This window comes from Dendrobates tinctorius, unplaced genomic scaffold, assembly GCF_039654945.1.
Source record: "Dendrobates tinctorius isolate UK_male_01 unplaced genomic scaffold, ASM3965494v1 ptg000075l, whole genome shotgun sequence".
In the NCBI taxonomy this organism is placed as follows: Eukaryota; Metazoa; Chordata; class Amphibia; order Anura; family Dendrobatidae; genus Dendrobates; species Dendrobates tinctorius.
The window spans coordinates 37,303,235-37,320,369 of NW_027361743.1; the positions used below are offsets into that span (position 1 = coordinate 37,303,235).

At 41.2% G+C, this 17,135-nt stretch overlaps 1 protein-coding gene across 2 annotated transcripts in view; it reads left to right on the plus strand.

The window, feature by feature from the left end:
• B3GLCT (beta 3-glucosyltransferase) overlaps window positions 1–17,135 on the plus strand; it is a 591,167-nt gene that overhangs the window by 156,807 nt on the left and 417,225 nt on the right. For both annotated transcript variants that reach the window (XM_073583176.1, XM_073583175.1), the window contains exon 2: window positions 16,648–16,703. In XM_073583176.1, coding sequence (XP_073439277.1) covers window positions 16,648–16,703 — 56 coding nt within the window. The remainder of the gene's footprint in view (window positions 1–16,647; window positions 16,704–17,135) is intronic.

The following is a 17,135-nucleotide window of genomic DNA, read 5'->3' on the forward strand; positions in this document are numbered from 1 at the left end:
TCTACCATCTCTGGCAGAAAAAGAGACAAACGTACAGCATTATTAAAATATTCAAAATTTATTACTCATTACATACATAAAAATAAAACAAGGGATATACACAAAATTGCCGTGGGTATGAAATACACCAAAGACCATGCAAAAATAGTCAATGAGGAACGCACTTAAACATTCATATAAGAAAATAATGCTCTGTAAACAGTATTTAGTAAAGTGCCTAGTGCAATCAGTTATTCACAGTGCATCTATTCATTGTGAACCACATTGAAAAAAGTGCTTAATGCAAAGAAGGTGCTGATATTTATCTGCTGCATATAAAAATGCTAGCCACCTAAAGAAAATGGCACTCCATAAACAGTAAATAGAAATGTATTTAATGTATTAATTTGCTCACAGTCTGTATATTCATAGTGAGCTGCAATATAAATAGTGCCTAAAAAATGCAGATATTTATTTGCTGCATACACAGCGCTAGCCACCTAAAAAGCATAATAACATCCTCCACTTACATGCAAGCAGGTCTTGGTGTGATCACCCACAGCCACCCCGACAGCGCCGTATCGCCTCACATGCCCCTGATTGAGGATGAAGGATAACACCAAAGAAACTTCCAAACAGCAGTCTCCAGAGACTACTCCAAAACGGCTACTCAATTCATGGCTCACAACTCCCAAGCCAACTCCAAGGTATAGCAAGCTATTGCTGGCAGCTACTAACGCAAAGAGGTGAATATGTATACCAGCAGGGAGTAGAGAACTATGGCTGAGAAGTTGGGATGGAAAGCTCTAGGAGTAAAGCAGAACATATTGACTGAAGACTTTCATCAAAAGACCGGACATCTCCTTTCAGCATGTATGCCTGTGCATTGTGATATTTGATTAAAGATCCACTATAATAGGTCAGTAAAAGGGAGGGTGTACTTTGCTTAAAGTTGTTCTTGTATTATCCTAAATTGTAACCCTAAGGTTATGTACCCACATTGCAGAAATGCTGCGGAAATTTCCGCAACATTTCCGCACTCCCACCGCGGGAATTTGCATGCGTTTTTCCCACGGAAAACAAGCATTTTGCAAGCGTTTTTCGCTTGAGGAATGCTTGCGCATTCCAAGCGATTAGCATCGCTTGGAAATAGGTTGTTAAAATAATAATAAAAAAAAATATTATTGTTCTCGCCTTCTGACGGCCCCCAATCTACTCTGCGGCACTCCCGACATCTTCCGGTCCCAGTAATGCTTTGCGCGAAGGACTTGAGATGACGTCATGCTCGCGAGAGCGCAATGTCATCAGCGGTCATGCGCACAAACCATTACTGGGACCGGAAGATGCCGGGAGCGCGGTGAGAGGCGGGAAAGATTTCGGGGGCCGCTGGAGGGTGAGCATATCACTATTTTTTATTTTTATTCTATTTTTGTACAGGATTATGGTACCCAGAGCATGGAGGGGAGTCTCCTTTCCTCCAGACCCTGGGTACCATCCGCACATGATCCGCTTACTTTGCGCATGGTGGACATAGCCACATGCGGAAAGTAAGCGAATCAATGCATTCCTATGGGTGCGGAATTGCCGCGATTCCGCAGTGGACGAACGCAGCAAAAAGAAGCGGCGTGTGCACACAGCCTCAATGAGTCCTAAAATTCTTGCTCATGTTTTAGTTTCTCCACTCCCTCCTTTTTTATCCTTTCATTTCTTGGATGTCTTTTCTAATCCCCAGATTGGATTTCTAGTTCCCCACCCAGAGGTGGACATGGGGTACTCGCTTTATCATTCCACTTTACCATAGTTACAGTCTACTACACCGCTGCTCCTTTGTGACAAGTCTATTGTTTTGTGTTTGCCACCAAGACCTTGTTCCTTTTTCTGTGTGTTGGTCCATGCGTAATGACTAAAGAATTCTAATAGAAAAGTCTTTCACCAAGTAGTCTGAAGGATATTTTTACTGGAATTTTCTTCTAAAATCCTTGTGCACTTTCAAGTAAATGGCTTTTTTATTGCAACATAGTAAATGTGTTTAGTCACATGAGAACTTTTTTTTCCCTTGGCTTTAACCGGATTGTAAGCCTGTCTGACGGGATAATTTATCTAGCGTAGTTCTTATATTCCGTCAGTATTTCATCTCTTACTGGCTCGATCAGATAAGCTAATGACTTTTTTAAGTATAATTTTCAATTTCATATGGTAATGTTATTTGTTTATTTTGCCTTTTCTATATAAACTATGAAAAAAGTGTAATGTTTGTATCACGTTTTTCCTGAATAATGAAATTTTCTAAATGTGTTTTCTATACCAAGAATAGAAAAGCGTTGACTGCCTCCCTCTTCTTGCTTAATTACTATTTTACCAGTGTAGAATGCAGATTTTGTTTTCTGCAGCTGTGGAAACATCTGTGTGGAAATTAAATTATTACTCAAAAGACTCATCAACGCCACTGCGAAGGCAGATGAAAGGCCAAAGAAGTGGAAAGATCCTGAGAATTAACAGAAAATGATGCGTGCCTTGTCGCATAGGGATGTGATGTTACATCAACCTGATCGTGATGTGCATTTTTTATGGGATTGCATAGTTAAGGCTAGAATGTAATATTTTCTGACAGCTTTGGATGTTACTTTTCAACCTGTTATTTCAAATTATATGACACATTAGATGGCCAAAAGTATGTACGGTATATACCATACCTCTTCTAATCCGTAGTATGGGCCAATTTCTTTACTTTAAGTCTTCATAAAGTCATGCAATCTCTGTTGACTGATAGAATACGAAGTTGATCAAGTCACTTTGTCAATGTGCAACCGACCCGAGGTCTTAATATTTTGGAAGGAAGAATTGTACTTTTGTGGATTTAGTTTTCATGGAGGCTGCATATAAAAATGCCATGCACAGTGCCAAGTATCAGCTGGAGTGGGCTGAAGCATATTGCTCTTGGTCTCATGGAATCATGTTCTCTAGCGACCATTCTCAGGTCACCACCTGAAAAATTACACAGATTTGGATTTGGCAAAATTATACTGCCATATTACTAGGGTCCCATCTCAAATAGGTTGCATTATCGCCGGCAGAGCACATTTTGACCAAAGTGAGTGAGCGTAACAATCTCAGGTCTTTGTGTGGCGCAGAGGTGGATTTCACGTATTCATCGTTTGCAGAGTCCTGTTGCATGCTCCTTGTATATGCTGTGTAAGGTAGCGCTCACTGAGTGCATTGGGGGACACTCACTTGGCAGCGCTATAACATACAGGAAGACTCAATTTCCTTAAAAGTTCTCCTGGGTTTATTGCTCCATATCCCCAGCAACACAAACACAGAGTAGTCAGCCTTTTGGTCCGGCAACATAAAGTAGTAAAGTCCATAAACAGGGCTTTGCGCCCCTCAGACCCTGTTCACACACAGGGCCAGGGCAATGTCCGTTAAACATTCAGTTCCATAGGACAGTACAGTCTCTTACTGACCGGGGTCAGTGCCACTCACGGTTGTCCGACCGTCCACTCTGGAGGTATCTCACAGACCTCAAGTTCCTCTGGTTCAGGAAAGCCAGCACTGCTTCACCAGGCTGTGCGATATCCAGCAAGCAGGGTTGGCCAGAAGCCACACACATAGGAGGCCTTTTACCTCCCAGGTCACAGACAACTCTGTAGTGTCCCACCTGGACACATGGAAATCTGTGCACAATCCAGACTCCCAACACTCTCTTATGTGCTAAACACACCTTCATTATGTAGGCTGTAACCCCACCCCCAGGTGAGGTATGGATCACATGGCTGGTCACCTGGTCATTACCTCACGGCAGGTCCCGAATATACCTGCAGCTTCTGAAGGAAAACAGGGGTACAGCCAGCACCCTCACCCAAAGGTGAGGTAATATGGGTAGCCTGACCCTCCCATCTCTCATAGCTACCCGCAACCTGGACCCAGGTGCACTAACAACAAAACACTCCGGGTTGCATCTCAGGGAGCATCCATCCCTGTGACATATATCGGCCATTCACAACCCTGCTAGTCACTGTTTCTGCATCAGCACAGAGAGAACACCTGTATGAATGACCTGGGGAGCCCACATTGCGCCCCCTAGCTGTCACAGGGGTCACTGCATCACAGCTGCCATACTATGAGTGAGAGGTGTTGTTATATTTTTGATTGGTTATGTGTTGTAATCGACCTCTTAATCCCTTTTGAGTAGAGATGAGCTGATCTTTTGTAACTCGAATTTGCATTATCCGACCTATCTTTGCCAAAAGCAGGGTTAGCGTTGAATAAAATTGCATGGATTTCAGTACTGGACAGAAAGGGCTCGGGGAGGGATGGAAAGAGTGGAAAGACAGTTTGTTTCAATATGATGTGTCTACTGCAATTATTTGGTGGATCTGGATATAGAATGTGCAACAGAGTTGGATTCCATCTGTCCTGCTGTACTCCGCTGGGAGCTGCTGATCAACTATGACCCAGTGGTGTGCTGACCACGACTGTACTAAGTGTTAAAAAATAAATGGTTTTCTAAATATTTTAAAAATATAAATATGAAAATTGTGAATTTGTATTCAGCCCCTCTGTAGTTTGATACCCCTAAATAAAATCCTGAGTGACCAAATTCCTCCAGATGTCACATATTTAGTAAGTCGAGTATGTAAGGTAGCGCTGTCATTTAAGGTTGGGGACACTCGCTTGGCACCCAAATAATCACGTCCGGCACGGGTTTTCCATAAAACAATGACAGTCCATGCAGTTTGTTCAGGCATTATAAACTCACAGCAGCAACATAAAGTTCATATAATCAGCATAGCGTTCATGACAGAGCTTCCCTCTGTTAAGCCTGTACTCACACAGGTTGTGCAATGTCCATTGCGCAGACTTTCTAGCCTCACAGATATCTCACCCCGTCAGGGTTACCTCATGGCTGCTTCAGCTCACTGTAGACGTTCATTCCCTCCCCTAGGAACTGTCAGACGCTTGCAGCCATTACTCACAGCATTCACATGCTGTCAGGCAGGAAGCCCCATCTCCCAGCGGGACCTTCCACAACGGACCAACCGGGTCGAAGCATTCACTCCATGTGACCTACCCATGCCACCTTATGATTCGTAGCCACGCCCACCGGGTCACATGTCTATGACCTCATCACAGGTCCTTCACACACTCACATAGTCTTTACTATAGGCATTTTTAAACACCCCTGGGTGGATTTGTAGGTAGCTCTCCGTAACACATTGGCACGAAAGATCAGCTCTGCTGATCAGCACATAATCAATCCTTCATCCCAAGGCCACCCCCTTGAGATACATTATGATCATTCAGCCTCCTACTCCTATCAGGACACTGGAAATGCTTATACGCCTGTCCTGGGACACCCACACAGTGCCCCCTAGCGGACACAGTGGTCACTACAAAACAATTGCCTGTGTGTAATTCAGTCTCCCAATCACTACAGCTGTTCTGTGATGGCCTCAGATGTTTGCTTGATAACATTAGGGATCAAACAGTATCATGAATACCAAATAACACACCAGACAGGTCACGGATAACGTTGTGGATAAGAGTAATGCAGGATTAGGTTATAAAAAAAATAACCCAAGCTCTAAACATCTCACTGAGCACTATACAATCCATCACTCTAAAATGGAAGAAGTATGGCACTAACATAGACCAAGACAACTGACCTCCCAAGCAGGGTGGAGTACTAACTAGAGAAGCTTTCAAGAGGTGGGAGAATCTGTCCACAGGACAACATTTAGTCATATACACCACAAATCTGGCTTCTGTGGAAGAGTGGCAAGAAGAAAGCCATTTTTGAAAGCAAGCCATAAGAAGTCCCATTTGCAAAAAGCCATGTAGGGGACACAGCATGTAGAAGAAGGTGCACATCAGCTTGAAAATACCAGCTCCCACCGTCAAAAATGTGGTGGTAGCATCATGCCGTGGGGATGCTTTTCGTTAGCAGAGTAAAGGAAGCTGGTCCGAGTTGAAGATGGATGGAGATAAATACAGGTAGGAAAAGCCTATTAGTCTGCAAAAGACTTATTGGTGTGTTGGTTCACCTTGCAGAAAAATGACCCTAACCATCCTGCCAGATCTACAATGGATGGATTAGGTCAAAGAATATTCATGTGTGTGAATGGACCAGTCACATCCCAGACCTAATTCCCATTGAAAATGTATGAAGACTTGAAAATTGTTGTTGACAGATGCTCTCCATCAGATTTTAATAGGCACCCCAAATTTTGGAGTGGGGTCACAGGAGGGCAGGGTCACTGCTTCAGGAGGACAGCGGCAGGAATGGAATGATGCTGCTGGCCTTGGGCTCTCATACAGTGTCGGCTCTGGTGAGTGGAATCCATTTTTCCATTGATTTCCCTGCTGAGGGAGTTGCAAAAATGGCTGCTGGAGGTGGCGCATGCTCAGATTGAGATCTACCTAGATCTCGTCTCCCAAGATTTCAGTCTACGCATGCGACGCTTCTGGCGGCCATTTTCCCGAAGCCCGTCACGAGGAAATTAATGGGAAAACAGACTCCACACACCGAAATTATATAAGATTCCCGGGGCCGCAGCTATGCCCCACTCCTGCCACCACCGTCCTCCTGAATCAGTGACCCGATCTCCTGTGACTCCACCGCAGCCGCCTCCCGGTAAGCTATGTAAGACTCGCCCCCATTTTCCTCCCCAATTTTTTTTTTTTTTTTTTTTGGGGGGGAGAGTGTATCTTATAATTTGTAAAATATGGTAATTCAGAAGACTTGCAGCAATAATTGCAGTGAAATTGGTTCTACAAAATATTGATTTGGGGACTAAATACAAATGCACCTCACAATTTTCAAATTTATGTTTAAAATATTTAGAAAACTATGTATCATTTCCTATACACTTCACAAACACGGTATATTCTAATAGTTACCTTTTAAACAGACAACAAAATGTCAGGTTGAGCTCTACATTCTTTATGTGCAATGTCTATCTGAAGGAGCTATTGTAGATTTTAAAAGAAAATTAGTGTTAAAGCCGATCCGTCCTCTTTATGGGTCCTTTTATTACAGTAGAGGTTATTTATGTTTTATGAACTTAAAAGCTGCTGTTTTCCAGTTCCTACCGCATCTACAACGTACCAGCTGTTGGTTCTCGTCACACTACTTACCCCATGTTAACTTCTACTGGGAACAGCTGCTATGGAACGTCTGTGGGGACACGTATGTGCTTCACTGGCCCCAAACCTGAAACGAACCCCATCTCTTCACTCTAAATCAGGAATTATGGGAGCACCTAAAACATCCTTCAATAGTCATATTAATATTAAAAGCCATTAATTAGTCAACTCATGTCCCAATTAAGCAGTGTGACACACGTAGCCCAGATCATATTTTAACTTTCAGGTCATGTAGTTCTGATGCTTTTGAAGTTGTTCAGTAAAATATTTGGCTTTCATGTTAGATGTAAAGAAACTTTTTATTTTTCCATAAATATAAATTTTGTAATTATTTTTCAGTTTGATGTTGTATAAATATCTTAGTATATCTCTTCTATCATATATTGCCATATTATACTATATGGCGATGTTAACACATTACAGAAAATTTCCCTGTGGATTTGGTCACAAATCTGCAACAGATCCACACTGAATCCACATGTGTTACTTCGACTGGGGATTTCACCCACTCTAGTAACGTACAAAAGTATTCACCCCCTTGTCTTTTTACCCATTATGTTACATTTATAACCTGTGTTTAAATATTGTTGTAATCCGATTTGTGTGTCATGGATCAGGACTAGATAGTCTGAGTTGAAGTGAAGTGAGAAAAATTTATGGGATCAAGTCAATAAAAATTGACATATGCATATGTATTCACCTCTTGCTTTGAAGCCCCCTAAAAATTACCTTTATTCGTCACATGCTTAGTGACAGGACGTCCCCCTGTGCAATCTAAGTGTCACACGTCTGTCAGTATATACAGTACACTTTACTTTTTCTGAAAGGCCACAGAGGCTGCAACACCCTTAATCCCTTCCTGATATTGGACGTACTATTCCGTCCATGTGCCCTGGGACTTAATGCCCATGGATGGAATAGTACATCATACGCGATCAGTCGCGCTCACGGAAGGGGGGAGAGAGGCTGATTGCGGCCAGGTGTCAGCTGATTCTCACAGCTGACACCTGCCACTAAGTGCCAGAAGCAGTCACGGTCGGCTCCTGGTACTTTAACCCCCGAAACACTGCGATCAAATATGATCACAGCGTTCCTGGAGCAAGAAGAGGGGCTATCTGCTCCTCTGCGTTTGGATTGGAGACCCCGCGACATAACTCGGGGTCCCGATTGTTCCCACGGTAACCCAATGTCGTCATGACAACATCTGTGCTACCAGACCTGAGAAACTTCCTGTCATGCACAGTGCATGATCAGGAAGTCTCTGAGGTCAGGTGCACAGAGTGCAGCGCTGACAGCTTCTATAGCAACAGATCTGCATGCCATATAAGCGATGAGCCTGCACAAAATGAGTGACCCATAGTGGGACAAAGTGTAAAAGTAAGAATGAAATAAATTTTTTTTTTTAAATAATTGTAAAAATATAAAAAAAATCAATTTTTATTCTAGCATTGAATCAATAGTTGAATAAAAAAATCTACACAATGATAGTACACATATTTAGTATTGCTGCGTCCGTAACGACCCGACCTACAAAACTGTCCCACTAGTTAACCCCTTTAGTGAACACCATTAAAAAAAAAAAAAACCAAGGCAACAAAACAATGCTTTATCATCATATCGCCGAACAAAAAGTGCAATAACGCGTGATCAAAAAGACGGATATAAATAAACATGGTACCACTGAAAACGTCCTATAAAGAGAGCACGGCACTCAGGAATAGTTTGGTTGTTGGTGCTCAAGTCGGGTATCCAACCCATCAATCAAAAATGACAAAAATCTTGGCACTCAATATGTGAAATATTCAGACACTTTTATTTTGTGCATCCAGACAGAAAGGTTTAAACGTTTTCGGTCCAGCATAGGACCTTCATCAGAAAAATCTCGTTTACTGAAATAAATAAATCCTTGCAATGGTAGCCAAAAGAAGGACAAAGTAGAGAGTCTGGATGGCCAGTGGAAATGTTAAATGGCTGGCGTTTGGAAAGCATATGTGGACTGAGCCGTCCAAAATTAGAACAGGCAGCTGTACAGCGTAGGGCTTCAGAAAAGGGACCTCTAGGATCACTAAAATAAGGAGTGAAGACAGCGCTGATAGCAGTGGGTATACAACCTCTAGAATTGAATTACGCTGGTGAAGCCCTGGTCTGTGGTCTGGCTGCCCTGTGTGGAAGACCACTGAAAACGTCATCTTGTCCCGCACAAAACAAACCATCATATAGCTCCATCACCGGAAAAATAAAAAAGTTATAGCTCGCAGAATAAAGCGATGCAAATATAATAATAATTTTTTTTATATATGTGTTGGGGTTAGGGTTGGAGTTAGAATTGGGGGTTTTCCACTGTTTGGGCACATCAGGTGCTCTCCAAACGCAACATGATGTCTGATCCCAATTCCAGACAATTCTGTGTTGAAAAATTCAAACGGTGCTCCTTCCCTTCCGAGCTCTGCCATGAGCCCAAACAACTGAAATAAAAATGGGAAAATAAAAAATTGGGGGCGAAAAGATCATTTTTGTGAAAAAATTAGATTTTTTATTTTTACGGCTCTACATTATAAACTTCTGTGAAGCTCTTGGGGGTTCAAAATGCTCACCACACATCTAGATAAGTTCCTTGGGGGATCTACTTTTCAAAATGGTGTCACTTGTGGGGGTTTCCACTGCTTAGGCACATCAGGGGCTCTCAAAACGCGACATGGTATGCAATCTCAATTTCAGCCAATTTTGCACTGAAAAGCCAAACGGCGCTCCATCCCTTCTAAGCTCTGCCATGCGCCCAAACAGTGGTTTACCCCCACATATGGGGTATCAGCATACTCGGGACAAATTTGTACAACCAACTTTTGGGGTCCAATTTCTCCTGTTACCATTTTTTTGTGAAAAAAAGTTAAATGTTCATTTTTTTACGCATTCAGGGGAATTTGTGGTTATATTCCGTGCTGCCGCACGGAAGGATTCCAGAAGAGAGATATCAAAGATTCACAGTGGTTTATGCAACTCGTTTCGGGGGTCTCATGCCCTCTTCGTCAGGAAATACCAACTGGTGGTATTTCCTGACGAAGGGGGCATGAGACCCCAGAAACGCGTTGGATAAACCACTGTGAATCTTTGATATCTCTCTCCTGGAATCCTTCCTACAAATTCCCCTGAATGCGTGATTTCTTCTGGTCGTTGAGGACTTGTGGATCTGCAGCAGCCGCCACACTATATGCTTTTTCTCATCCTAACCAGGTGAGCAAATTTATTGTTTTTATTTCTCCTTGTAGCGTGGATATGACCCTATTGCGCTTTTTCTGTCTCCTTTTGTTTGCAATAAACATTTTTTTTTAAACATTCCAAAAATTCCTGTGAAGCACCCGAAGGGTTAAAATAAACTTCTTGAATGGGGTTTTGAGCACCTTGAGGGGTGCAGCTTTTTAGAATGGTGTCACTTTTGGGTATCTTCTATCATATAGACCCCTGAAAGTGACTTCTAATGTGATGTGGTCCCTGAAAAAAAGAAATAGTGTTGTAAAAATGAGAAATCGCTGGTCAACTTTTAACCCTTATAACTTCCTAACCAAAAAAAACATTTTGGCTCTAAAATTGTGCTGATGTAACGTAAACATGTGAGAAATGTTATTTTTTAAATATTTTGTGTGACATATTTCTCTGTTTTAAGGGCATGAAAATTCAAAGTTGGAAAATTGCGAAATTTTCAAAATTTTCGCCAAATTTTCATTTTTTTCACAAACGCAAGTTATATCAAAATGTTACCACTATTATGAAGTACAATATGTCTTGAGAAAGCATTGTCAGAATCACCGGGATTTATGCAGCTGTTCCAGAGTTATTACCTCATAAAGGGACAGTGGTCAGAATTGTAAAAATTGACCCAGTCATTAACATGCAAACCACCCTTGGGGGTAAAGGGGTTAAGCAAGAGCCACCACTAACTAAACAATGCCTTGAAGACCAAGGAAATCTCCAGACATGTCAAGGACAAAGTTGTGGAGAAGTACATGTCAGGGTTGGGTTAGTAAAAAAAAAAAAAAAAAAATAGTATCTGATGATCCCTGGAGCACCATCGAATCCATTATTATCAAATGGAAAGACCATGGTACCACAATAAATCTGCCAAGAGAGAGCCGCCCACCAACTCTGTGTACTGGCAAGGAGGGCATTAATCAGAGAGGCAGCAGAGAGACCAAAGGTAACCCTGAAGGAGCTGCAGTGTTCCCAAGCAGAGACTGGAGCATCTGTCCATAAGGTCACAATAAGCCGTACACTCTATAGAGGTGGCCTTTATGGAAGAGTGGGCAGAAAAAAAGCCTTTACTTACACAAACTGTAAGGCTCGTTTTGAGTTTGCCCAAAAAGATGTGGGAGATTCCCCAAATGTATGGAGGAAGGTACTATGGTCAGATGAGACCAAAACTTTTTGGCCACTGTATATTCAGCAATCATTGAACAGGGTGAAATCTGCAATGAAAATACGCACAAGAATGCGTATGCTGCAGATTTGAAATCCGCACCATGGGTTTAATTTTCGTGCTTATTTTTTTTACCGCAATGTTCGACTGGCATTTTGAAAAAAGTTGTTTTTTACATGGTAAAAGAAGCAGATGTCACTGTATAGCAGCAGGGGATGCAATTTAGGCCGGGGTCACACTTGCGAGAGCAATGCGAAAAATTCGCCTCAATACCCGGCACTGCCGCGGCACTCAGGACTGGTGTGTGCAGCTGCATGTCTTTCTGTGCAGCTGAAGGCTCCGGTCCGAACCATCGGCGGAAGTGCCGAGTATTGAGGCGAGAGACTTAGGCCAGTTTCTCGCTTTGGACCCGCAAATGTCACCCCGGCCTTAAACTCAAAATGTTGGGTGAGAAACATGCCAATAAGATTTTACAATCCGCAGGCCCAAGGAATTTGTATAAAATAAATAACATTTTGTATTCATTTATCTGCTTTAAAAAAAAAATCTCAGTGTGTACAATGCAAATTTCTGAACTACAATATAAAAATTGCCCCTCCATGCTGTCAGCTTTATTCATTTGTAGCACACATCAGTAATTTCAATATTGAGCAGACTAGGAGGAGACTCGAACTACTGTAGCACTTCACTGTAGCACTTTACTTCCTCCCTGCTCTTCAAAGAGAGGAAGTCGCACTCCAGATTTAATACATAGAACATTTATCTAAGCCGTAATGGTTAAAATGGTTCATAGTCACTTGGCAGTAGCAACCTTTTGGATTTTGTCTTACAGCCGACAGATTGGTTGGTTGCGTTGTGGGTACAGTGAAAGAGCTATTAACCCTGTAAGGAGATGATTCCGCTTGTCATATAGTCTGGGAGGTCACATGTCTGTTATATCCTCTGCTCCTCATCTCTTTCTTCCCTCCTTGTCTGAAGTGGAATGGTGTTTCTCATGCTGGGTAGCATATGGAGTTGAACCTAGTAAACAATAGAATACCTAATCATTTCTCAGTAGTATTGTGTTCTGTGTGAAGTCAGTAAGTAATTAAAGCACTTAGTATATTTTGTATTTGTGACTTGTAGACTGCTGTAAATAGAAGCAGTGTCTGTAAGAGGGGGACTAATGGTAAATGTAGTTCTTTAATGTAATCCTGTCTACAGTTAGACCTGGCAGCATCAAAATAAAGGTGCGGTTGGTCTACCTCTGTAGTATTCTCTTTTAATATGCAGGATTTTAGGCATATTGGTCAGCCTACCCCTCCAACATATCACAGAAACTGCTGTAAAGATATTAATATCCACCAAGTACTGTATACCAAGTATCAGGACAATATCAGTGATAAAAAATTGTAATATATTTTTTTTCTACTTTTATTAGTACACTTAAAGAGAGTAGGTCAGCAAGTTTTTTGCAATGTAAGCTGAAGACAGCATGCTGTAAAGGTTAAAACACAGATTTCAGCTATGCCTTTTTTTATCAAGCTCCCTGGTTTTGTTTCCTGCAATGATTGTCTTAGCACAAGAGGCTTATCACTGTGACCCAGCAGTGCCAGCCTCCTGATCCGACCACACCCCCTTCTGTGATGAGCAGCTCACTGTCTATGGACATAGTATATACAGAGCCTGGTGTGGGCGGGGTCTGCTTCCTCTACTCTGCTGCACTACTATATATAAAAGCTATAATTGTGTGAGAACGGCTACATCCAGTAATCTAAGTGATATGTCCTTGGATTCAGGGTCTCTTTGCTTACATCAGGCTGCTCTGAGATGAGGGAGAAAAAAAACCTGCTGACATAATCCCTTTAAGTATTCAAAGCTATTATCCACTAAAGTAGAAAGTTCTTTATTCTATAATCTACAGTATCCCAATGTCGTAAGGAAAGGGTAAGTGCTATTTTTTAAATTTTTTTTTATGGGGTAGTCCCTGTTATAGTCTTTATGGAGATGTTGACATGTCTGTTTTTTTTTTTAAGGACTGTGCCCAGATCAAACTCGGCAATGAAAGTCTATGGGTCCGTAAAAAAAAATCAGACCGCATTCTGTTGCAAAAAAACTTTTTTTTTTTTTTTTAAATCCGTGAAAAAAAACCTGATGTCACTCTGATGACTGACTGATGCTCAATCTTTTCATACATGAAAAGAAATATATATGTGGCAGAGAGCTAGGAGAACACAACCTAACGTTCTATCTAAAGTGCAATAAATCTGTATAATAATCTGCTCTAATATAATCCAAATAATATATACATAATGTTCATTCTTAATGTACCGCTGTTCTTAAATTTACACATTTTATTGTTTTTCTTCTCTAATGCCTCTATGCACCAGTATAATCAAGGCAATGTATCAATAATCTCATTATTCTGCTATTGTGCAGTAAATATAGCAGAAACAATGTTCAGATTTCTCAAACACCTCATTGCGTCTCTCAGTGTGTGTACACCGGGCACATCAGGAGGCCAATTAAAGTTAAACGCATGCAGAACTCTCAATACAAACCCCGAAGTGCAGTAATGGCACTAAAGCCCAATAATTGGCCGTCATCCATTATACACGAAAAACAAGGTATACAAGCGTAGCCAGAGCCATGATGGCAGATACTGGCAATTGTACATAGTAAAATAAAGTGCAATTAGATCTCGGAGTCTTAACAGTGAACCTATGATGCCTACAACATTTCTGTATCATGGTAGATAATGGAAACTTTTGGAAATCAAATTAGGAGGAAGGAGAGATGGTTGCTTCACAGGTGGCTAAACTTTGAAGGGAACATTGTGGAGGCGAGTTTATCGCTGGAGGTACAGTTTTAAGAAACTGTAGTCTTTTCATTGGAAGGTAAACTTGGAAAGTTAAAAAGGCTTCATTCAAGGTCACAAGTATTTCTGCATACTTTTTCAAGGTTTGGGGTTGCGCTTTAAAGGGAATCGGTCAGTAGGATTAACCCTCCTAAGCTGTCTATATATGTCTGAAATGATATCTTGATATCTGTGATCCGATATCTAATTCTAGAGGAATTCACATTTTTCTTGAATGAGCTCTTTAAGAGAATCTATCAGTAGCATTAACTCTCCTAAGCTGTCTTTATAGGTTTGTAGGTCGTAGGAAGCTGAATAAAATGGTACCTTGATATCTGCGATCTCATGTCTTATGACCGAGAAATCCACATTTTTCTTCTATATAAACGAGCTGTTGCCAACTATGGGGGTGGACATTGATCTGCATGAGATTCTGCCTCCTGAGAATATTTTTAAATAGAAGGGGGAGTTACCAGTGTGATGTGTAATGGCCGCTCTCTGCTCTACTGATCTCGCTGCAGAGCTGTATGTGATTACTACTGACACATCTGCAGGTTCCACTCAGCTTCAGCTTCCATCTCACAGGCAGACAGGCTTTTACTAGTGTTACAATACAACTGAGCTCTGAGAGCTGCAAAAAATGTGTTTGCAGGAAAACAAAGTTCAGTTCTCCTGTTTTGTGTTACTTACTTGTCTCACACTGGTAACTCCTCTTTTTATTTAAAGCAATCTCTAGAGGCCGATTCTTATGCAGATCAGTTTGCCACCATAGACTGGAGCAGCTCATTTACATGTAAGAAAAATGTGGATTTCTCTGGAATAAGACATTGATTGTATTATACATATTGAGGTATCATTTTATTCAGATTGCTATGACCTGCATATAAAACGCTTAGGAGGGGTGAGCCTACTAACATTCCCTTTAAAACCTTTGGGCAGGACAGAGATCTTCCCGAGAGTCTGCCTCTTAGGGCGTGTCCTTCCTTCCCCTGTATGACGTTGCACAATCATTTTCAGGCAGCAGCATATTAAGGAAAGAAGAACACTCACTGCATTATCTTGGAGTAGGTTTCTCCGTTTGAAACATAATGATAGATACTCGGATTTCCTAACTGGTCTCACTGCAGAACTGTGTGGGATTAAAGTGTTGAAGTAGAGAAGAGCAGAGTGTGATTACTAACAGGTCTTCGGCTTTCTTCTGGTGCCAGTGTGGTGGGGCAGGGTCAGTAGAGCAAAGTTGAGCTATGTTTCATTACAAACACTGTTATTTGCTCTTCTTGCAGTGCTCTAGTCTCTGATGCACTCCCCATCCCCACACATTGACTGACTGCCATGAAAGCTGAAAGGTGTTAGCAATCACCCATATGTTTGTATTATTTCAAGCACTTTTTAATAATATGTGCGTCTTTATTTCACATGAATTCCATCAACAGGTATTCCTCCAATGTCCTGCATGTCCACATACCTGTTGATGGAATTCATGTGAAATAAAGACGCACAGTTTTTCAGCTCTATTGGTGAGTGCTGCATTTTTCTTCTTTTTTCATGATACATTGAAATATTCATGTTTCTTCATGTAAGCACCTCCGTTTTTTGACTGAACTATACACTGCAATACTTCAGATAAAAAGCTTCTTCTGTTAATATGGTGATTTGTGTGCCCTAGTCTACCGTTCATCTGTGTGCTTTTTTGCTGGGATTACTTTTTAATAATATGCAGTGAGATTGGTGAGGAGGGCAGACTGGAGAAATCTGCTCTAAACTATTGTGGTAGCATGTTCCTGCTTGCTTATGATTGGACAACATCATACATGGTGAGAAGTACACTCCCCCAGAGGCAGACTCTCTGGAAGATCTCTGCTCTGCCCTCAGATCTTAACAGCTCATTTATATATTAAGAAAAAGGTGGATTTCTCTGGAATAAGACATCGCATCGCAGATGTCAGGATCTCATGTTATTCCACTTCCTATGACCTACATGCTCATATAGATGGCTTAGGGGGGGGCTGATCTTTCGGACAGATTCCCTTTAAGGCTCGGAAATGGCATGACGAAGAATAAGAAGACAGCTACAAATGTATGCGGCGTACAGCATGTATATTCATGAGGTAGAATCCACAGATTAAGGAGAAGTTGGCAGAGTTTAATAAATTTGAATTCTGAGCATTACATTTTAAATTGAATACTAATAGTTGTAATTACATGGAAAACGCATATTAAGTTTTATTTGTCATGTTTATTTTGTTTAAATTTTTTGTTTTTTATTTACTAACAGATGTTTATGGCATCGTTTCTGCAGAAAGTCCCGAAAAGAGCGCACATCCACCTCAGGTAAGTGTCATTCTTGCTCTACATCAGCTATACCCGCAACCTGTAAAAATCTAGTTAGAAGCCCACATTAAACAGTTGCTACAAATGGCTTTATTTAATTTTACGGGTTGAATTCCTCATTTTGATTTTTCTATTAGATATTTGTTTTCCTCGTTCCGTAAATGAGCGGAACAATGCAGGAGCTTTAAATTTGCTTTCTCATGGAACCAGGAAACAAAAAGAACAAAAAAACAACCTTGCTGTCAAACAATCTCTCTATATATTATAATTGTGTAAGCTGCTTGAAATTCCATGTGGTCAAATAGGTGCAAAATCAGATTGAAATTTTTTTTGTATGAATCAAATAACCAGAGCGCAATGATACAATGCAGCAGGTCGCTCTATTATGAGATTCCCTGCAGCGGTTTATTTGCTGATATATATCTTGTATTA